This window comes from Phragmites australis, chromosome 19 (assembly GCF_958298935.1).
Source record: "Phragmites australis chromosome 19, lpPhrAust1.1, whole genome shotgun sequence".
Classification (NCBI taxonomy): Eukaryota; Viridiplantae; Streptophyta; class Magnoliopsida; order Poales; family Poaceae; genus Phragmites; species Phragmites australis.
This window is the reverse complement of record NC_084939.1, coordinates 14800535-14821777: the sequence shown is the minus strand read 5'-3', so window position 1 is coordinate 14821777 and position 21243 is coordinate 14800535. Positions and strand designations below refer to the sequence as shown.

At 44.8% G+C, this 21243-nt stretch overlaps 1 protein-coding gene across 4 annotated transcripts; it reads left to right on the top strand.

Annotated features, from left to right (window-relative positions):
* The first annotated feature begins 205 nt into the window (after positions 1-205).
* Positions 206-20002, top strand: LOC133900459 (regulator of G-protein signaling 1). Of its 4 annotated transcripts, none has more exons than XM_062341611.1 (11): positions 206-405; positions 1266-1344; positions 1422-1485; positions 1601-1685; positions 1767-1840; positions 4249-4440; positions 17479-17567; positions 18867-19102; positions 19207-19367; positions 19530-19651; positions 19739-20002. In XM_062341611.1, the coding sequence occupies exons 1-11, from the start codon at positions 326-328 to the stop codon at positions 19907-19909; spliced, it is 1353 nt and encodes a 450-aa protein (XP_062197595.1). In that variant the 5' UTR covers positions 206-325; the 3' UTR covers positions 19910-20002. The 4 variants fall into 4 exon arrangements, with proteins under 4 accessions (XP_062197595.1, XP_062197594.1, XP_062197593.1 ...); XM_062341610.1 differs by having other exon boundaries at positions 1230-1344; positions 19243-19367; XM_062341609.1 differs by having other exon boundaries at positions 1230-1344.
* The last annotated feature ends 1241 nt before the right edge of the window (positions 20003-21243 follow it).

The following is a 21243-nucleotide window of genomic DNA, read 5'->3' as shown; positions in this document are numbered from 1 at the left end:
AGTGGAATGAAAGGACAGAAGTATTGTTCATCTCTATTACCTCTGAAATTTGTCATTTCTTAATATTACAAGTAGGATTGAATTTGTTCTTGAAAATTTTCATGGATGTATCTATGTCTTCTATAAATGTTTTTTTTTGCCGAATTTACAAAGCTTGCAATAATTGGGGCCCTTCCACAGTTCCACCTGAGTACTCCCCATTTTCACTCCACAAGTCCACAGCGCCTACGGTACACCAAACCAGAAGAAACAAGTACAAATAAGCCCAGCAGCCGCTCCCCAAGGATCCCTACCCCGCCGCCTGCTCGCTGGCCTCCCCAGCTCCATGGGCGGCGGCTGCGCGCTCTCGGGGGGCTGCTCCACTGATTACGCCGCTGTCGCCATCGCCTCCGCAGCTCTTGCTTTGTAATGCTTCTCTCCTAATCCCTTTGTTCTTACTCGCTGTTTCAGTTCGTCGGAGTACGTACAGTTCATTTGCTTTAGCTGCATTCTGTCCTTCTGATACAGAATGCGGGTTCTGGTTGGGAATGGGATGTCACTAATCACTTGGAGTCGAAGATTCGAAGCACCGGTGATTCCGTGCGGCGGTGGCAATTTGGGATCTTAGTTAGAAATGTTGGATTGTTCGGTGTTACATTTAGGAGGCGCGGGGAGGGCAAGTTCTTTGGCTGAAGAATTATAGATTTTGATACTTCTTGTGGCTTGGGACTGGGATTCGACCATTTTTTGTGAATATAGGTCTTTGCTCACAGGGATTGTCAACAACGCCTGATTTTCGAGTACTATTGATGTAAGAACCCGCGATGTGCAATAAATAGCCGTTAAGAAATATTTTGAGTTCATTATGTTGCAGTAAAAATATCAATGTAGAGTGTTTTAGAAACGGGTGCCACTACCTGTTACCGTATTATCAGTGATTAGGTTGGATAATGGCGTGGTTATACCGTATAATTGCTACTAGGTGGGGTGACCGGTGGAGTTCCAGTTACAGTATAAACAGTACCAGACACCATTATGAGTATGTGGCATCCGCCAGAGCCACCAACACTTAGTGTGTTATAGCCATTTTCTAAGTATATAATAGGAAGAAGTTACTTTTTTCTTGAGGGGAAGGCAGAAGTTACTTCGCAACTTGATTTTCTTTCTACAGCCTTCAGATATTGAATTTTATTACGCGTTTTTGTCAACCCCTGAATTCTTCTGAACAATCACTATCTTGTTCTATTCAGGCTCATTTTCCGTGCTCTTTTTCCCTTTGTTTATAGAAGGGGCAAAAAATATTCTGGTATTTGGCTTGTGATAGTTCAAATTGTTGGAAGCATTGATTTGCTGCTCTCGTTGGTGGTACGTTTCCTTGACCTTTCTTATGCCTTTTGCATTGCTTTCTAATGAGTAAATAAATTAATACCTAGAAGGTGCAGATGTCAATCAATTTTCTGAAGATAAAGCATGGACATCCTTGGAAATCATGTTATCTTTGGGCAGGTTCTCTTATCCTCTGACCTTTTTGTAGCTTCGCTATTATCATAGTGCAAACTAACTGTCCAGCTTATTTTTATTCTTGGTTGATTAATAACGACAAAATTGAACCTGGATCCAGTTTGGGCAGAAGGTCCTTTTGGATTTGGATTGTTGATGAGTTGCCGCATTGTACAGGGATTTCAGTTATATCACTTTTTTGTTAAGTAAGTTCAGTATTCTTGAATTTGTCGACTTATTTGACTTTGAAGTTATTTGAGTGGCATTCTGTGCGTTGTTTTACGTAGGCACCGGTTGCCACCAATCAGGCCATCCATTATGTTAGTAGTTATACTCCTTCCATGGATTTGTGGAGCTGCTGGTAAGTAGGTTTAAATTAAGCCTTCTTGCTCGTTAGTGAGTGGTGATTAATTTCCCTCCTTTAAGCATATCTCCAAGTAATTATACGTTGATTTGTTTTGCTTTGGCTTACTGTTTCTTTTGGCATAGTTGTCATGTAATGCTGGTACTATGGTGAATGCATCTATTGTCAATCTGTCTACATTAAGCAACATGGCTAGTAAAGGTTATGTTTTAGGCCTAAAGGGCTATATATTCTGCATCAATTATTAAGAATATGTGATGATAAATAGTTTGTGTTTCTGGTTTTTTAGTGGTGGTTGGTGCTAATAATCTGGAAATTGAATATTAAATCTCTTTAAATTAGAGCTTGCCCAATAAAAGAACTGTTTCTAATAATTTAATAGTTTTGTTTAATGATTTGTGTTGGGTGACTACATGCTAGTCATTGTCCATGGTGCGAGTTGCTCATTCAATATTTATTTGTTTTACATGAAATCCAACTCTTGAACAGTGGCGGGCCCAACATTTTAATAATGGGGAATAGTCCAAATTACTTCCCTAAACTATTCCTAGTGCCCAGATAACCCCCCGAACTTTAAAACCGTTTATTTTACCCTTCGAACTTTAAATACCGGATCACATAACCTCTTGGAGTGGTTTTTCTCGGTGGTTTTGCTGACGTGGCATCGGTTTCACTGACGTGGCAGCCAATGATGGCATTTTCACTGACATGGCAGTGCACACGTGGCAAACAGGCCCACATGTCATATTTTCTCGCTCACTCCTCTCTTGTCAGCCTCTCCCTTCGGTTGGCCTCTTTTTCTGCCTTTCTCTCCCTCTTGCTGGCCTCTCTCTCCCTCCTATCGCCCTCTCACTCTTGGGCCGAATGACTCAGGCCATATGCGATGAGCTCCACCAGTGCTCAAGCTAACTCGGTTCCAAAATGCCCGTGCGAGAGAGAGATGACGTGGCAGCCATATGGCAAAAATAGGTGACGTGGCAGCCACGTCATCAAAACCGTTGTTGTAAACCATTCCAGGAGGTTATGTGATCCGGTATTTAAAGTTCGGGGAGTTAAATAAACGGTTTTAAAATTTGGAGGTTATTCGGACACTAGAAGTAGTTTAGGGGAGTAATTTGGACTTTTTCCTTAATAATGGGTGTACATAGCTAAAAAAAATATCTCGATGACTAAGGTACGTTGCACATTTGAGCCACCGTGAACTAGGGGTGAAAGCAGAAGAAATAGTTTCCGATCCGATCCGTGCAGATACAAATATGGGTACGGTAAGGTTTTTTAGAATTCCGTATAAATACGGGTGCGGATATGGATAGTTTCATACATATACTGATAAATGTGTGGTATTGCAAAAATCCGGCGGATACGGATTATCCGATTTTTAGATCGGATTATCCACATTTTACTAGGTCCATTCCCTCTAGCCCAGACTAATACTATGTAATAGAGTATGGATTATTTCTATCTATGCAATGCAATATTTTGAATTATGCTACTAGCTATTGTCTACTATATTATGCTCATTTGATGAAATTTGTAGTATTTTTGTGTGCTAGTGTGCATGCCTCTTGCGTGCATGGAAAAAATAGAAATAGCTCTCGGTTTGTTTTCCTTGTAATTGAACTCAGTGTTATGCTTATATTGTTTTATATCTACTTGCCTAGAAGCTAATCTGCTTGGACTCCTTTAGTCTTTCATCGCTTCCTGAAAAACGATGGTGATTGGTGACAATACTCTATGTGAGATTTTGGCTATGCATGTGAATCCGCATACTCACAAAAGTTTGTCTTAGTGAAGATGATGGATGACTTCGAAATAGAGATGAAATCCACACAATCTTAATGCTAACAAGCATAGTTGCTATCACACTACCTGTTGCTTGCATGGCCTTGTGCATGAGTAATATCCGACTATTTTAGTTTGTTTCTGGTTCGACTACAACTTTGAGACAATCCGTATTGAAATCTATATCTGCAATATCCACTCCTGACTCTGAATTCGACAAAAATGATGCGGATATGGTAAGAGCATTATCCGTCCAAATCCGATCTATTTTTACCTTTCTTGGGGCTAATTAGACTTTTGAGATGGTGGACCGCGATAGTGAGAAAAGGCCCAGGAAAATATGAATGTTTTGTTGAAGTCAGAATACAACACATAATTATTAAACTTTAACAACTATTGATATCAACAACGTAATAGTCAACGTTTTGTAAAAAAAATAATTTGGGTGTACATTTATACACCCATGTCCCAATGCCCGCCCATGCTCTTGAACACCTTGGTTAGCTGCCTGCTTATAAGTGCTAAGGATTGTGGATTACAAACAAGTTGGTTAGCTAAATTTCATCAATACTTCACAGTCGGGGTTTATAACCACTGATTCTCTTTTACTTGTTGCCTTGCAGTTTTTCATTGGAACAAGCCTTTGAATCACCGTTGTCACATGCAGACTCAGTGGGTGATTCCAGTAATGTGTATACATGGGCTTTATATTGCTTGTTTAGTTGGCATCACATTATCTATCCGACATATTGAATTCAGATTTAGTGAATTTAAAGATCTTCTACAAGCAATTATTGTTTCAACAATAGCAGTCGGTAAGTATCTTGATCTCATGTATTTGTCCTTGGTAGTTATATATGATTGACTTGTCCGAGGATCTATCTAGTGAAAACTATCAATTTGATGAAAAAGTAAATGCATTTATCATGTGGGGGGAAGTCATATAGCTGGAGGAGAAGAATAGCAGATGTACTCTGGAGCTGCAACTGTGGCAGCAGATCGTACAGGTGTGGCAGCCACATTAGCACCCCATTTTGAGATCAACATGAACTCAGCTTGACAAAAAAATAGTGCACAGGAGTCAGACAAAACTTATATATCCCAGGGTTACAAGTGAGTCCAGGTCCAAGGAGGCAAGACATGTATGGGGTGGTGTATCTCAGGTTAGCGATCAAAGAATAAATCTAGTTTTCCATCTATTGTTCTCTATCTCTCCTGAAAACTTTACCTACTTCAATACACCTTATAGCTTACAATGCTTACCACCATTGCATGGCGTAGATGCTAGGACGTATCCATCAAACTTCACACTTCACGCAACCGTGTATCGAGGACAGTACTTGGGATAGCTAAATCGCTCTACGTAGTGGGCTCTGATCTTTACTTTGTTTATTTCTTGCTTGCCATAATATATAGCCGGCTAACTAAAGAGTCACAATCCTATTCCAACTAACTATTAAACCGAATCTAATTCTATCTCCTATCTGATTCTATCTCAAAACAAATCAAATCCTAAATTACCAAACTTATCTCCTAATTAAAAATATAACCTATCTCCTAACTTGATCTCATGCTCTATTGTGCCTGTTGGGAAATGGTCTCATAGGCCCTTTCGGGCATTGGGTCTAAGACCTCTACAGACATCGCAAACTAACCGTGCTTACGGTTACCGTGGATTTGTCGTGTTGCAGGAATCCTTTGGCAAATCGAAGGAACCCTTCCAACTCTCCACGCCACGGGAACGATTCTAGTAGCTGGGATGGGCGAATCCTTGGTCGGGCCTTCGGAGCTCAACCGAAGGGCTTCGCTTGATGTTGCGATGGAGTCACTTGAAGGGACGCCGAAGGTGTGGCCGAGCAGGGACCTTTAGAAGTCCAAGCGAAGAGTAACCCAAGTCCAACACGAAGACGGAGGAAAGGGTGAAGGAATGGTCGAAGGGAGGACCGCCATGAGGGGCAAGATTGTAAATAATCTGGATGTACTTAAGATAGTACCGTATTACTATTGAATGTGTTGAGAATGTAGCAGTTGGAGGAGTAATCTTGTAAACTGTAATAAATAACGATTGGGTACGGCCTATAAATAGAACGTAACTGTTACTAACAAGACGTGTGATATTAATACAGTAAAGGCTTTCCCATTTTGTGTACTGTTCCTTATAGCATTCGGATCACTCTAGGGTCCCTCAGTTGGCGATGCCAGTTCTAGGGATGGCAGCCAGACGGGTTCGGGTCCCTACGGGTTCTGCACCTGGCAGGTGTGGATCCGCGTTCTAAATCCCGCCTACTGGTCTAGCGGGTCGGGTACTCGATCTGTAGCAGGTGTGAACACGGGTTTGGTATTTCCCCCGTGGGTAACACATAGGCACCCGATTCACCCACCTTATCCATTCGTTCGTCAGTCACTCCCCACTCGTCCTCCTTATCCATTCGCTCAATCTCCCCTTCGACCTCGCCTCCACGCGACCGGCGGCCATGTTGCTTGTCTGCCCTTGCGTTCCCCTGCGCTGCTGCTTGTCGCCCTCACTGTGCGTCCGTGTCGGTCCACGTAGTCCCCCTCCGTGCCATCTTCATCCTCCGCGCAACCCCCTCTGTGCTGGCCCCCGTGCCAGCCCCTACGCGCCGCCCCCCTCCGTACGGCCTGCGGGCCTGCTTGCAGGCCACCGACGCAGACGCCGGCACAACAATCGTGCTTTGCGCTGTCGCCACTTGTGGAAGTGAGGAGCTGTCTTGTAGCTGGAATCCTTGCTGCAACCCTTGCTAGGTGCCGCTAAGCCAAGATGAGGGGTGGTGCGTCGTGCCGACAGCGCTGAGGGTTTCCACTTGCTCCTTGGATCTGGCTGTGCGGGAGGAGGTTGCAGTGGAGGATCACCATCTAGACTTGGAATGCTTCTTTGTTTTGTAATACTTGCGTGTGTTGATTGGAACTTGATTCCTACTCACGTGGAGATCCATCTAGACTGAGATTGATTTCTTGTGAGATAGGAAACAATAAGAGAAAAGAGATGAGATCTGGGATGGGAGCATGGGAGGATGCAGAGGAGAACGGTGTTTGCGTCGCTAGGAAGTTGATTGGGAGGAGCAAGGGACCTGCAGCTAGTGAAATTAGGCCGCCCACTGGAGACGAAATTCGAAACCCGATGGGCACCTGAAACCTGACGGGCACTTGGCAGGTGCGGGTGTCAATTTTCACCCGTTTGTCATTTCGGGTGCTGGTCGGGTTGAGATTGACAGGTTTCGGGTCGGGTGTGGTTTTGCTCCACCCAGTCCCAACCTGATCTGTTACCATCCCTAACCAGTTCCCAACAGTTGGCGCCATCCGTAGGGATCGAATCCACGATCATAGGACAATTGCCAGCTGCTCTGGGATACTTTCCGGGATTTGACCCTTGACTTGACAGGGGATTAACATCATAGAATAGTTGCCAACCGCTTCGGGAAACTTTCGCTATGTTGTAGTGGCAGTTGAGTACTTCACCAAGTGGGTGGAGACTGTTCCATCGGTGAAGATCACGTTAAGAAATGTTCAAAAGTTTCAAAAATTCATATGACAAAACATCATTTGTTGCCTCGGTGTTCCACTCGAAGTAGCAGTCAACAATGGAACGCAGTTTTGCAACGAAGGCTTCAAATAGTTTTGTGAAGACATGGGTATCAAAATTCGTTTTGCTTCGCTATACCATCCTCAGTCAAATGGAGCTATGGAGCAGGCGAATGGAAACGTCTTGGCTGGTGTGGCAAGGCTGCTGCCGGGTCTCCTGAAGGGAAAGTGGGTCGAGGAGTTGCTGAAGGTATTGTGGTCACTCAGGTTAACATTAATCTGACCAACGGGATTCACGCCATTTCACTTACTCTTCAAGGCTATGACTCTAGACGAATGCAAAAATAAGTCGTTTTGGGTCACTGCTGAGACAACTCAGAACGAAGAGCTAGTAACAAAAGATGCATTGGAAGAAATCAAAATGCAGGCCGTTGAAAATTTGGCGAAGTATCTAGAGGAAACAAAAAGATAGAGGGACAAGATTGTGTCTCTGAAGGAGTGGGGGATCCTATGCTCCGAAGGCTTCGTAATGCTTTGACTATGGGAAAGCTTCGAAGCAAATAGGATGGGCCTTTTTTGGTGAAGAGTTCAAAGAGCCTTGACTCTTATCACTTGGTTACTCTCGAAGAAGAGCTTCCACACACTTGGAATGCGGACTTCCTTCGCAAGTATTATGTGTAATCAAAGATGTCAAAAGGGGGCCCCACAATAATAGGCGAAACACCTGTAGTAAATTTACGTTTATGCAGTTTTAAATTCCGCATTTCAATTCAAGCAATGTACAGGTGCTGTATCCTTTTTCCTCATAAGGGGAACCCACTTCAGGGTGTGAGTTTTTTAGCGAGGCATCCAAATTTGTAAACCCTTATGATTATACGAAATTACCCCAAGAAAGCATATGCTTTGATGGAATTTATGCATGATTCATCGTCGAAGTGATGCAAACCTTGGCTTGAAGGATGCACACCAATCGACGAGATAAGGCAGAAGCCAGCTGGGAAAAAGTTGAGGTAAGGAACGTCAAAGTGTGCCTGACACCTCACCCTTTGACTTAAAGACATGTACACACTTGCAGGAAAAGTCGGAGTGTCGTTTGACCTTAAAATAAAAGTAGCACACATCGGAGACTTAAAAAGGAAAAAAGCTGAGTTGTTTGACCTTAAAATAAAGGCAGCACATCTCTCGACTTGATAAGGAAAAAAGCCGAAGTGTTGCTTGACCTTAAAACAAGGGCAGCACACCTCTTGACTTGAAGAAAAAAAAGTGTTGCTCAGCTTCGAATCAAAGGCAACACAACTTTTGTTTCAAATAAGAAATAGCTTGTGTTACCAGACCCAAGTGGGGGCTACTCACTTCGGTATAAGCGAAATCAAAACATTACACGAATTGGAAATGAGAGTAACGTACATAACAAAAGAACAAAAATTCAACTTTGATCGCAAAAACAAAGATGAATACCCTTTGACCAATATGAAATTGGTCTTCGAATCAAAAGATATGACCAAAAGCACTAAAAGTCTATCAAAGCAACGCTCGACTAGATGGCTCATGCCGAAGGTCCCTACGGCTAAAAAGTCGGGGGGTGGGGGGGGGGGGAGGGGGAGGGGGACGACGTTTTTTCGATCGCCGCTTCGCGCATGTCACTACCGAAGGTCCCTACGGCTTAAAAGTTGGGGGGAGAGGGGGGACAATGTTTTTTTGTTCGACGCTTCGAGCACGTTGCTGCCGAAGGTCCCTGCAGCTTAAAAGTTAGGAGGGATGACTTTTTTCGATTGATGGTCCGCGCGCGTTGCCGAAAGTCTCTACGGCTAAAAAGTTCAGGGCCGAAACCTCAACGAAAAAACGCAACAGAGAGTAGCGAGATTTCATTTTGCAATTCATGAATGTTAGGATCTACAAAATTTTTATACATTTGACTACGACCAAGTTGGAAAATGATACCTCGCCTTGTGGGAAAAGGCTCCGTCGGGTCCAGCGGGGACCCGTTATAATTTTCCGAAGAAGTGCTAGGCGAAGTCATAGACGGAGCATCATGACCTTCAACAAATGGTGCTCCTTGCGGAGGCTGAGGTTGCCGCCAATAACAAAAGTGCATGAGCGAGGTTGGGTTGTACTTTTCGTCCATCGGCTCAGGCTTCGGCTCAAGGAGCCCTAACGGAGGGTTGAAATCTCCGCACTCTATCCTACGGATTTCCCGCTTGACCTTTCGGATCTCTAAGTTCGAATGGCGAAATAACTCACAGAACGCTTTCGACTCAGTGTTTCTAGCGTCATAAACCCTAGCCTTCGTTCGCCAATATTTATCAAATTCTATGTCAGGATGGCGACGGTGGAATGAATCCCAGCATGTCCATAACATGAAAAAGCTGTCCTGCATCATAGTTATAGGGACAAAACCTTTAGCTACTTGTGCAGGAAGCGAAGGTTGTCAAAATATTTAACAAGAATGAAGCGAAATATGACAGTTTTCGAAAGACATCCAATGTCTTGATCACAAGACGATACAGTGTCACCCCTCGCTCACAGCTGCTTTGGACACTCGGACACACTGGGTGCTCCGGTAGCTTTTTGCGAGGGGGCAGGCGGCGAAGTAGGTTGGGTAGAGGTTCTTGCAGCGGCTGAAGCCTCCCTGGTCTTCGTGGCACCCGACAACAAAATCCTAACAGAGGTAAGTGATAGGATAATAAAACAATACTAATGCATCACGAATAGAAGAGGTACTTGCCCTTCGTCGGTTGTTCTCCACCTCTTGAAGGGCCAGATCACGCCGGTATTGGCATCAATAGTTGCTGGTGAAAGCTTTGGCAGCAGCCTTCGATGCCGTCGACACTGCCTCGGTTGACAAGTACGGTGAGTAGCAGAACAAAGGGCTCTGGAGCGCCTTGTGGTGGTCACAGCCTATCATTTCTAAAGACTATATAAGGCTTCAGCCAGAAATCATGGCACAGAAATCGCCATACAAGTGGACTGATTGCCGAAGCCCTTCAGATGATTTCGTGATCCACCCAAGAAGGTCGTTGAGGTCGTCGTGGTCGAAGGCTGGAGTCAAGGCCAAAGCACCGCCTTTGGCTCCAGAACCTCTACATGCTTCTGGACAATGCCCGAAGCAAGTTGCCTCACCACGCGCATCGCTTCGCTTAGGTGTCGATTTTCCCCCTTTTCGGCCGTGTAAAGGTCATCAAGCTCTGATACGTGTGCTTCAGACGCCTATGCACGTTGTCGAGTGTCTACCTCTTTCTCCAACTCCTGCGCACTCAATACGACCTCCTTCGTCTGCCGAAATATTCGTTAAGCTTGCCTTCAGCTTTCTCCCCCCTTTGGAGCAACATGACTCGTAGCCTCTTCCCCTTTCGAGCGGGCCTATGCCTGTTCCGCATGTTTGCGGCCATGATAAGAACGAGTATGCGAAGGACATCATAATAATAATCGAAACTACCTTTGCGGCCATGACGTTGAAGGTATCTGTAAGTTCAGAAGCAGATTTCCCCCAATTGAATCTCGAGTTCGGGGAGGGCGAAGGTATCAAATATGTTCTTCGTTTCCTTCACCTCTCTGACACTCGATTCAAACAAAGTCACTCGCAGTGCTTCAGCCTCAAGGACTCTGGCATGTCGTGAGGCGCCCACTGACATAAGGTCTTTGCCAACACGATGCCTCGGCGGTAGCGAAGCATTCCCCTCCTCCCCGGTCTCCGTACCTCTGACTTTCGAAGGAGCCGTAGTCTGAGCTGGAGGAGGCTGAGTTGTCCGACTCACCTCTAGTGCCTTCGACATCTTCTACCTCTCGAACTGAAGTGCAGTCTCCCTTTCCTGCACCACTGCTTCAGCAACAAGTCGCGACTCCAGCGGATCCTCGTCATCTTCATCGGTGTCAAATAATAGCGGGCCAAGTCAATTTGCGCAAAAGTCGCACCGCGTTTTGGCGATGGGACGGGCACATCTGATGTGTCCTTCGGAGGCACCTGTCGAAGGGGCACCGCTTGAATGGCTTCGGGACCCCTGATGTCTTCATCACCCCTCAAATTGCCAAAAGCCGGTTGGCGAGGCCTTTTCTTCAATGCATTGTCCTTTTCCTTGGTTCCTTGAGCCGGATGGTCCATCTTTTCTCTTTTCTTGGCTCCTTCAATGCAACGTGTTTTGGCTTCGGCCTCCCCCTCGGCGATCGTCATAGCTATTCCAAATTACAAAAAACTTAGGAAAATAGCGGAAAATCGAAGGTTAATGGAAATTAGGCCAAAAACATACTAGGTTTTCCCCTAAAGTCAAACTGGGGGTGGTAAAGTCCTTCTGGCCCATTCGGTCTGAAGGATGGAATGGTCCACCCTTCGCCTAGTGGCCAGACCCCTGCAACGATGAACTCTTTGACGAGGTTGCGAGTGCTCAAGTGCTTCGCACACCTCGTAAAGTCTTCGAATGCCGCCCGCTGGGAGTCCTTCAGCGGCACATCCGGGGCGCGATTACCTTTATCTAGTCAATTCGTGTAGAAGTCGCAACGTGTTGGCATTTAGACATGAGATACTCCCTTTTATCTACCTTATGGTAGAACCTCTTGTGTGTCTAGTCTTTGGCTACTTGTTTTTGTAGGCAACGACAGGTGTAGCCAAACCTATTCGATAAGAGAAGTTCACGCAGCCATATTGGGCTTTGCACTGCACATTGTCCATGAAAACCGGCTTCGGCTGGCGATGGAGCTGGTGGGCTGCAACGAAGGCTCTGGCTAAGGCCTTCGCTTCTTTTGATCTTGCCGCCCAGGCGAAAAGGCTGAGCCGAACAATGCCGTTCGGTGTCAGCTAATGGAGAAAGATTTCAAATATCTTGAGGACCTTCGCCACCATCTCGTCGCAAGGTAAGCGAAGTCCAGCTCGGAAGTAATCCACGAAGACAAGGGCTTCGTCATCTTCTAGCATTGGAGTCTCTTGGTCCTTGGGCAGCTTGACCTTTGAAATATCACTTATCAGCCCTTCTTTCTTAAGACCGGCCAAGACTCCATCGTCGACCTTCGACCGCCCGATCCAGTATGTCTTCGGCTTAGCGGCCTTGCTCTTCAGAGCCATCGGATCAAGCTGCCTTTCAGTCCGAAATGTGAAGGATTGTGAACAGCTTCGTGCAGAGCGTAGAGAGCTGGGCACACAGGCTTGAATAAAGAGTTTCGGTAAAAACCAAATGAACCGCATGGTAATCTATATATAGCGATCAAAACGCCATCTCAAGGGTAGTCGAAAGGCTTGCGTTGGAAATCGAACCGTCGCATTAATGGCAGTTAGGATAAGAATAGTAACCGACGTTTTAGAAATCGAACCGACCCGTCAGAGTAAAATCGACATTTATAGAAAAGTTACTCTTTGGGTGAACAAGAGGGGTTGATTAGCAGAAGGTAATTCATATAACAAGAGGCCTTCGATGGGCCGAAAGGGACGACGTTCAGTGATACCATCTAATTTACAGGTTCGGCTTATCGAGAAGGAACCTTGCCCGTGGGGGCTACATTGGGGAATTGTCTTACAGGCCCCTTCAGGCATTGGGTAGAAGACCTATACGGACACCGCAAACTAACAAGGCTTACGGTTACTGTGGATCTGTCGTTGTCGAAGGGTGAACTCCTCAAGCAGGGATTCGGAGGGATCCCCTTTGAGATTCAGCCGGGGGGATGATTCTGAATCTGTTTTGCGGGTGAAATAAATAGGTGTAAATGCGATGCAGGTGGAATGGAATGATCGGATGCAGAAGTAGTAAATGCACAGAAGGTTTTTAGACAGGTTCGGGCCGCACTGAGCGTAACACCCTACTCCTGTGTGTATGCTATAAATGCTCTGAGAATGTCTCTCAGAGGTTCTGTTGGGTTACAAGAATATTTGTCTAGCCTAGAGCTTCGGGCTTCTTGTTCTTCGGTGATCTGAGCTTCTGTGCTAGTCGCCGGCTACTGAAGGTTCAATCGGATCTTCAGCCGTACTTCAACTAACTTGTCTCTACTAGTCTTCACTTATCTTCTCCGGGGAGTCCGTCCCGCCTTAAATACCCGCCGGGGCGGTAGCGTGCCCAAAAAGGGAGGGCGCGAGTTCCGAGGCGCTATAAATGGAAAGCAACCATCATGGGCTGCTGCGCGAAGTGACGGGGAGGGTTGAAAACGCGGCCCCGTCCGGTCTTGTTTGTCATCATGCCGTTCTTCAACGGGCGCCGTGGGGAGGGCCCACCAGGCAGCCACCGAGCAGCCCGGCGTGTCCGCCCGGTCAGAGCGAGTCTGACACAGCAGGGAGGCAGGCGGGGCGCCTTGGGCCTCGTGATATTATCTCGAGGCGCGCCGGATGTCCCGTGATGGGAACCGTGCATTAAATGTCCCCACGCCTCCCTGCCAGGCCGTGGCAGGGACTGACAGCAAGTGTGGAGGAGCAGTTGGAGGTGACAGGCTACGCGCCCTCTTAAATGCAGCATCGGGCCTTTCACTGGTTGACACCTCACCGCTGGACCTCTGTGGGGGCCACCGGCGAAGGATTTCTGAGGCCGTCGAGGAACCGAGTGCTCGGTGGTCACTGTTCACAGCCCCGAGCACTCTCTCCCGGATATACCCTTTCTTGGTCCTCGGGGAACCAAGTGCTCAGGGGCCACTGTTCACGGTCCCGAGCTCTCTCCCAGAACTGACTGTTTGGGTCCTCGGGGAACCGAGTGCTCGGGGGCCACTGTTCACGGCCCCGAGCACTCTCTCCCGAAACTGACTTCCCTTGGGTCCTCGGGGTACTCGGGTGCTGGGGGGTCACTGTTCGCAGCCCCGAGCACTCTCTTCCCGGCATTTGGTCTTCTCGGGTCATCGGGGAACTCGGGTACTTGGGGACCACTGTTTATGGCACCGAGCACCCTCTCTCGGGACTTAGTCTTCTGGTACCTTGCGGAGGTGATCCCGCGGGAGGGCGTCACGTGGCAAACAACTGATTTGGCCTCGGGACTCGGGGACCTCTGGTTCCTGTGTCACCAACAGTCATGTTGCAGGAACCTTTTGGCAAGCTGAAGGAACCCTTCGGACTCTTGGCATCGCGGAAACGGTTTTGGTAGATGGGACGGGCGAAGCCTTGGTCAGGCCTTCGGAGCTTGGCCGAAGGGCTTTGCTCGACATCGCAGTGGAGTCACTCGCAGGGATACCGAAGGTGTGGCCGAGCGGGGACCTTCGGAAGTCCAAACGAAGGGTGACTCAAGTCTAACACGAAGACGGAGGAAAGGGCGAAGTCATGGTCGAAGGGAGGACCGATGTCAGCGACCGAAAGACCATGAGGGGCAAGATTGTAAATAATCTGGATGTACTTAGGATAATACCGTATTACCCTCACATATATCGGGAATGTAGCAGTTGGAGGAGTAATCTCGTAAACTGTAACAAAGAACGGTTGGGTACGGCATATAAATAGGGCATAACTGTAACTAACAAGATAAGGGATATTAATGCAGTAAAGGCTTTCCCATTTTGTGTATTATTCCTTATAGCCTTAGGATCCCTCTAGGGTTCGAAGGCCCATCTCTCAGTTGGCGACGCCAGTTCCCAACAATGCCTATATTCCATAACATTTCCCTCCTTGTCATGAAACAGCTCGTCCTCGAGTTGTGATGGTGGCTATGGCTGCAACTCATGGAAGACCTATGCTGATGAAAGTCTGATGTTTTTGGAAGGTTCCTTGTAGTTCTTGAACACACCTACATTATGAAGGATGGAAGCAATATCATCTTTGTTTCTCAATATAGGCATCGTTGTAGCAGCTAAGGACAACTGGATTGAGAGTGAGACCTTTGTCATCGGCAATGTAATTGACAGTGGAGAAGAAGTAGCAGGTAGTTGTTTGATGACTAGTGACGCTACAAATGGAAGTAGTGTTGCCTCTACCTTCATGGATGTGATGGCAGGAATTGGTAGCACTATGGTAGGCTCTGGATGTTGCCATGATAGCAGATGGTAGTGCTTCAGTCGGCACTGGTAGCGGCGAAGCGACATGTGCTAATGTGACCGTTGGAGCAGGTGGTGGCAATATGTCCATTGCATTGGTGCTGAAATTTTTTACCCATTTAAGTTGACGAGCCTTGATTGCTTCAACCTTCGTCAAAACTTTCTCTATCATCTTGCCGAGAAGCTCTATGGTGTAGGCGTCGCCACCCATGATGAGGGGTGTAGGCAGGCTATGTGAGCAGCGACGATGCAAAGTAGTGGTGGTGGAGCGATGGTTGCGGATGGCGTGGAGTAGAGCAGTGATTGCTGCGGGGGAAACAGAACAGCGGTGGCAGCGATTGCAGCGTAGGACATTGTTGCAGCGGCAGCTGTGGTGGCAGGACAACAACGGATGGAGTGCAGGATCGGCGATGGCATGGAGCAAGGAAACCATGGCGTGGAAAGCAGGATCGATGTCTGTGGAAATCAAGGCAGCGACAGTAGGAATTGGGGATGGCGGTGCTGATGCTGGTGTCAGAAACAGGGGAGGGTGGTGGCAGGCAAAATTGGTTGCTATGTCTGGCGGCTGCTGATTTTGATGGCTGGCAGAGGGAGTTGTGCTAGCAGGCAGCGAAATTTGGCGGGTGCGAACAGAAGACAACAGCAGGAGGGTGGTGGCAGCGTGGTGCAACAGGAGGGTGGCGTGGAGACAGGCGTAGGAACATGACTCGTGATACCAAATATTGAGGACGGTAACTGGAATAACTATGTCGTCTCACCTAGCGGACTCTGATCTTTACTTTGTTTATTTCTTGCTTGCCCTAATACACAGCTATTGCAAATTATATATAGCTGGTCAACTAAAGAGTCCCAATCCTAATCCAACTAACTATTAAACCGAATTCAACTCTATCTCCTATCTGATTCTATCTCTAAACAAATTAAATCCTAAATTATCAAACTTATCTCCTATTTAAAAAGGTAACCTATCTCCTAACTTGATCTCATGCTCTACTGCGCCTATATTCCATAACGCTGTGTAATACAATACTTAGCATTAGAAGCATTTATACCTTCAATATCACAGCTGCGTAAAAGAAATTCAAGATGATATAGTTGGTATTCTGCAGAGTAGCTTCTCAACATTTTAGTTTCCAAGTCCAAATTTCAGTTTTTAGACCTTAAAAAAAATATCTATTTACAAATGAGTTTCCCTTGACTTTTCTTTTCCTTCTTTTTAGAAAGGTTGTAACAGAAATTTCTCATGTTTTTCCCCTGATATCTATTAAATTTGACTTCAAATTTATATTATCACATACAACTATGGCAATTTCTTTTCATTTTTTCTATTGTACAAGTGGAATGCCTGTGCGTTGCTAAGGATGAAATGGCAGATCATATTACCCAGCATGTCAAGCTGTTGCGACCAAGTTCGACCCATACCATGTCCTCAGATTCATTGCAGTGCACAGACAAGCTCCGCCCCATCTTGTGTCGTGCCTTACTCTTTGCTGTACCTCTTTGACACGTTTAACTTGTGCCGCACTCTTGGTCCTCTTTATGAGTTCATGACTAGCCTACATCGCCTTCTCGCGCGGCGCAATTGACCGCAATGAAGTGACCGACTTGTTGGGGTCTGCTATATAAGCTCATATATTTTGTGAGGATGATGGGGAGGTATGAGATGATTTGAGAGGGAGGAGGATGTTGGGATGGATACGGTAGATGTGAATTTGTTTGTAGGGAATGATGTGTATTCTTGTTTGTTTTATAGTTTTTTTCAGGAGGTAAACGTGGAAGGTGAGTAGGGATGATGCACCATCACTCACCAACTGAGTGTTGACAGTAAGGAATAGAAGAAAATTCCATACCAGAACCCATGTGGTTATCATCCCTTCACTAGACTGGTGTTTTTCATTAGACCGTTGGTATGTGCAAAATGCAGATAAATGATGTTTGCTATTTGCTTAGAATCTTTTGGATTCTTTTCACTCCAGTTTGGTGTGGTAGGGTCCAAATTTTGCCACCAGCAATGGATTCATACAGCCTTTCCTTCTAATTGATTCTGTGGATGCTGCAGTATTGGGAATCAAAGAAACAATAACACTGAAATTAGGATAGATGAGAAAGGGCACTATTTTATCATGCCTTTTGGATTTCTGAATATCTTAGCATATAGTACTTTTGCTTACAATATCATGGCCTCCCCCTTTATCCTGTTGGTTTTTTGGTTGAAAGTGGAAACACGCAAAATTCAGTAAGGACCAAATTGAACATGTGCATATGAACATTTGAGTTCATTAAAACCATTAACATATTATGTATTCTAATTAATTTATAAATTTTATAATTTATGCTGTTCCTTTTTTATATTAAATTTTCTTAGCCCTGACACTTTACTACTACTGCAGGATTTTGGATTGTTGCATATGTCATGAATGAAATTCACGAAGATATTCCATGGGTGCAAATCTTCTCTAGATTTTCCCTTCTTGTCATGGTAAGGAATTCTTTTGTATACTAGTGCTGTTTTAATATAATCTGAATAGTACAATTCTGTATTTGTTTGGCCTTGCGGGACTAAGATTTCAGAAATTGGTTCCTGAACCGGGTGGTTCCTGGTCCAATCCTGAACCTGTCTAGTTCGTGCTATGTGACTGGACTTGGGCCTCTTGGCTGAATATCTCATAGCTCATGCTCAACAAGGCCCAAAGTGCCATTGCCCAGGCCATGCTACGCTTTGTTGAGCCTATGCAACGGGGACAAAAACAAACATAATGGAATCCCCTGATTAATTGCCCTGCCACCAAGTCCATCAGTCGTAGCTGTGTTGGCTGCAGCACCTTGCATCATGTGCAACTGCTGTGGACACCATCTGCAGAAATTACTGTTCACTGCACTGAAGAGTAGCTTTTCGGCCACTTGTGCAGAAGTTAGCTAGGGAGGATTATTTTGGGGAATTAACATTAAGAAACTAATAATGGCAACTGACTATTTCCCTTGTACTGAGTGATTGAGTTGGAATCTCCTTTTTGCTTGGCCACTGAGTATTATTTCTGCTAAAATGTTTTGCCAGCATTATTTTTGCATTTTCATTATCAAAATTATTAAATAAAAATTCTTGAAGTGCACCATCAAGCCACCTTGGCCCTGAGTTCTAACCCATACCGTAACTTGTGCTGAGTGCTCAGAAAGTCAAGCAAACATATTATGAGCTGCATTAGTGACCATGAGCAAGGATGCCTTGTCTCCCCACTCTTCTCATTTGTGAATTTATTCATATAATTGGGGGCAAGAATTGAGATACCACTGATTGCAAGGGTCTTGGGTACAGTGTTCACCTCACTGTGCACGACTGACCTGCAATAATCCAATGCTGTGTTGAGACAAAAGCCTAGATTAGGGCCTCTATGGGTTTTGTTACAGCAATTGATGATGAACTCAAAAAGTCGAAAACAGAGCAAGAGGTATCACAGGAAGGTTTTGTTGGACTGGGCCAAGCGGAATTAGGTTAAGGCCATTTCATATTTTAGCACCACATGCATGTATTTCATGCATTCATAACTTTTATCAATTGCAGTAGCAAAGCTCTGAACAGTCAACATTTGCAAAAGAAAGGTACTTCTGTAGTGGCATTTTCCAAGTGCCACATTGTTGGAGCTGCATATATTATCTTTCCCCTTAAAAAAAATGCAATGCTTCATAATCTTATGCTTTATATTGTTTTTCCTTAGCTTTATCTGACCTATGAACATCACCTTATGTCCTGACTAGCTTCATGTTTTCCTTCGAAGCATAGGCTAGTATTCTGGTGCTGCTTTTCTTCTCAATGTCTGTTTCTCAACCTCTGCATTCACAAATAAGATTACGAAAGCAAGAGTCATCTGCCTTTATGACTATGGGTGAAGCGTTAGGTATAACTGGTAGAGGCTCAGTAAAGAAGATCAATGAGACTCATTTCGATCAGAACCATCCATTGGACAAGCTGCTTGAGAACAAAAGATTCCGGATGTCATTCATGTCATTTGCGGACAGGTTGTATCATATTTACTTATGTGCCCTGTTGCCTGCATTGTCTATAACTCTATATTTTTTTTTTCTGTAACCCACTACTTTATGAGCTTTGCTTGCAATCGCAGGCCGCCAGGTTATGATAAAAGTGTTTTCAAATGTAGTTACTTTGCTGGAGAGAGTGTTCATTTCTACGAAGAAGTGTATGACCTGAAGAAGATACCTGTGGATGATTCCATCCGAAGAATTTACATGTCAAGACACATCATAGAAAAATATATTGTCACAGGTGTGCTACTCTATATTATGATCAGGGTATCTTTTGAACTTTTGAATGTCAGTGAAGATGATCAATTTTTGCGTCTGATCCATCTTGGAACCCTTATCTAGATTTTTGTTGTATGCGTTCTATTTTTCAAACGGCCTTGACATATTGGCATGCATCATTCAGGTGCGGAAATGGAGATAAATATTTCTCACAGAACTCACCAAGAGATACTAGGCACATCCGATCTAACTCATCCAAATCTCTTTGACAATGCAGTGGCTGAGATATTGCAGCTGATCAAATTGGTAACCCCCCTTTACTCATTTTATCATACTTTTAACACATTCTTTTCTGAGTTGCCCGCACAAGCTACTCATACCGCCCTTCTGCAGAATTTGGCAAAAGATTACTGGTTGTCCATGCATTTTGTAAAGCTGAAAGAAGAGATGGAGAGAGGGTCCAACGTCCCTGAGCTCATGCCATTGGATTACTCACCGAGAGTTAGTTTTGTTCGGTGTACTGATGATCCTTTTTGCGAAGAACACACTGCGAATTGTAACTGAACGATTGACATGTAATATGAACGCCGTTGTATGCTTGGATGAGCCTTATCACACCCGAAATTAAAAGAGTGATCTTTTTTCGTTTTAGTAAAATCGTTTTCCAATTCTGTTTGTAGCAATCTGATGGGACAAAGGACACTGGCTGTTTTCTTGGTGAAGCTCACATGAACTCTTGAAAGCCTGTTCATGTTTGTGTTGAGTTGTGTGCTGATGTGATCATAAGCATGAAACTGCAAGAGCTCACCTGTTCGAACCCGATTGTTTGCTGTGCTTTTCAAATAGTGCACAACATAGATTTGCATCACCCCCCCCCCCCCCCTAAAAAACCTGATTTATACCGACAGTGGGTGGTTTTGGGAGCAGGGAAAGTACGTTATATTGTATTAAAACATATTACGGATTGATTGTCGTATTAAAATTCTGTGATCACATAAAGGTAAATATAACACTCATTGTTGTCTTATTACTTGGAGGTATCTGGCTAACTAGCTTTTGCTTTTTGTTCCTGAAAAGAAGACTCGTCCCAGTGCTTTGTGCACTTATTTTTAAGAGATTATTATACATTTATTATACTTACTACCTCTGTTAACTTTTGCTCTCACACAGTTCCCACAAGCAACAGAAGGGTCTTTTTGCAGTGCTTGCAGTAATAAAATAACATGTATATCACCAAGGTGCAGAAGCCATACGATATTGCAGGGAGCACTAAGTAAGATTGAAACATGAAAGTAAATAAAGGCTGACTCTGCCAACCAGCGTGTAACTCAAACTAGCTAACAGAGATAAGTTATACCACTCTTTGCTTACAACGGTTGAGTTGTGAGTCTCCTTTCACTGTTCACCCTTTTGAGAAACGATTGTACTATGTTACGCAAGATGTCCGCTTTAAACTATATGTTCCCAGTTCTCTATTTTTTGTATTCAGTTGGACTGGCTCTAGTATCAATGGGTTGGCATCTTCTGCAAAGTGCCTTTGGAATGCTAGCAAAAAGTTACAAAGATGCAGTGAGTGTTTGGTATACTCTTATAGTAACTTAAGTAAAATCTTTGCTGGACATCATTTAGAAAGTAGCACTATAAATTTAAGTGCAATTACTTATGATTATTTTTTTGTCCACATTACACTTATGATTAATGATTGTTCGAAGCGTGAAATTTGTTAAGTGTGCTCAAATGTTGAATACAATGTCGACCTTAAAGAATTTTTCACATTAATTTGCACCTTTAAAAGATGCAGCAAGTGTTTGACATAAACTTATGACTTAAGTAAAATCTTTGCTGGGCATCATCTCGAAAGCAGCAGCTGGCTGGAAGTAAGGGGGACGGGGGACAAT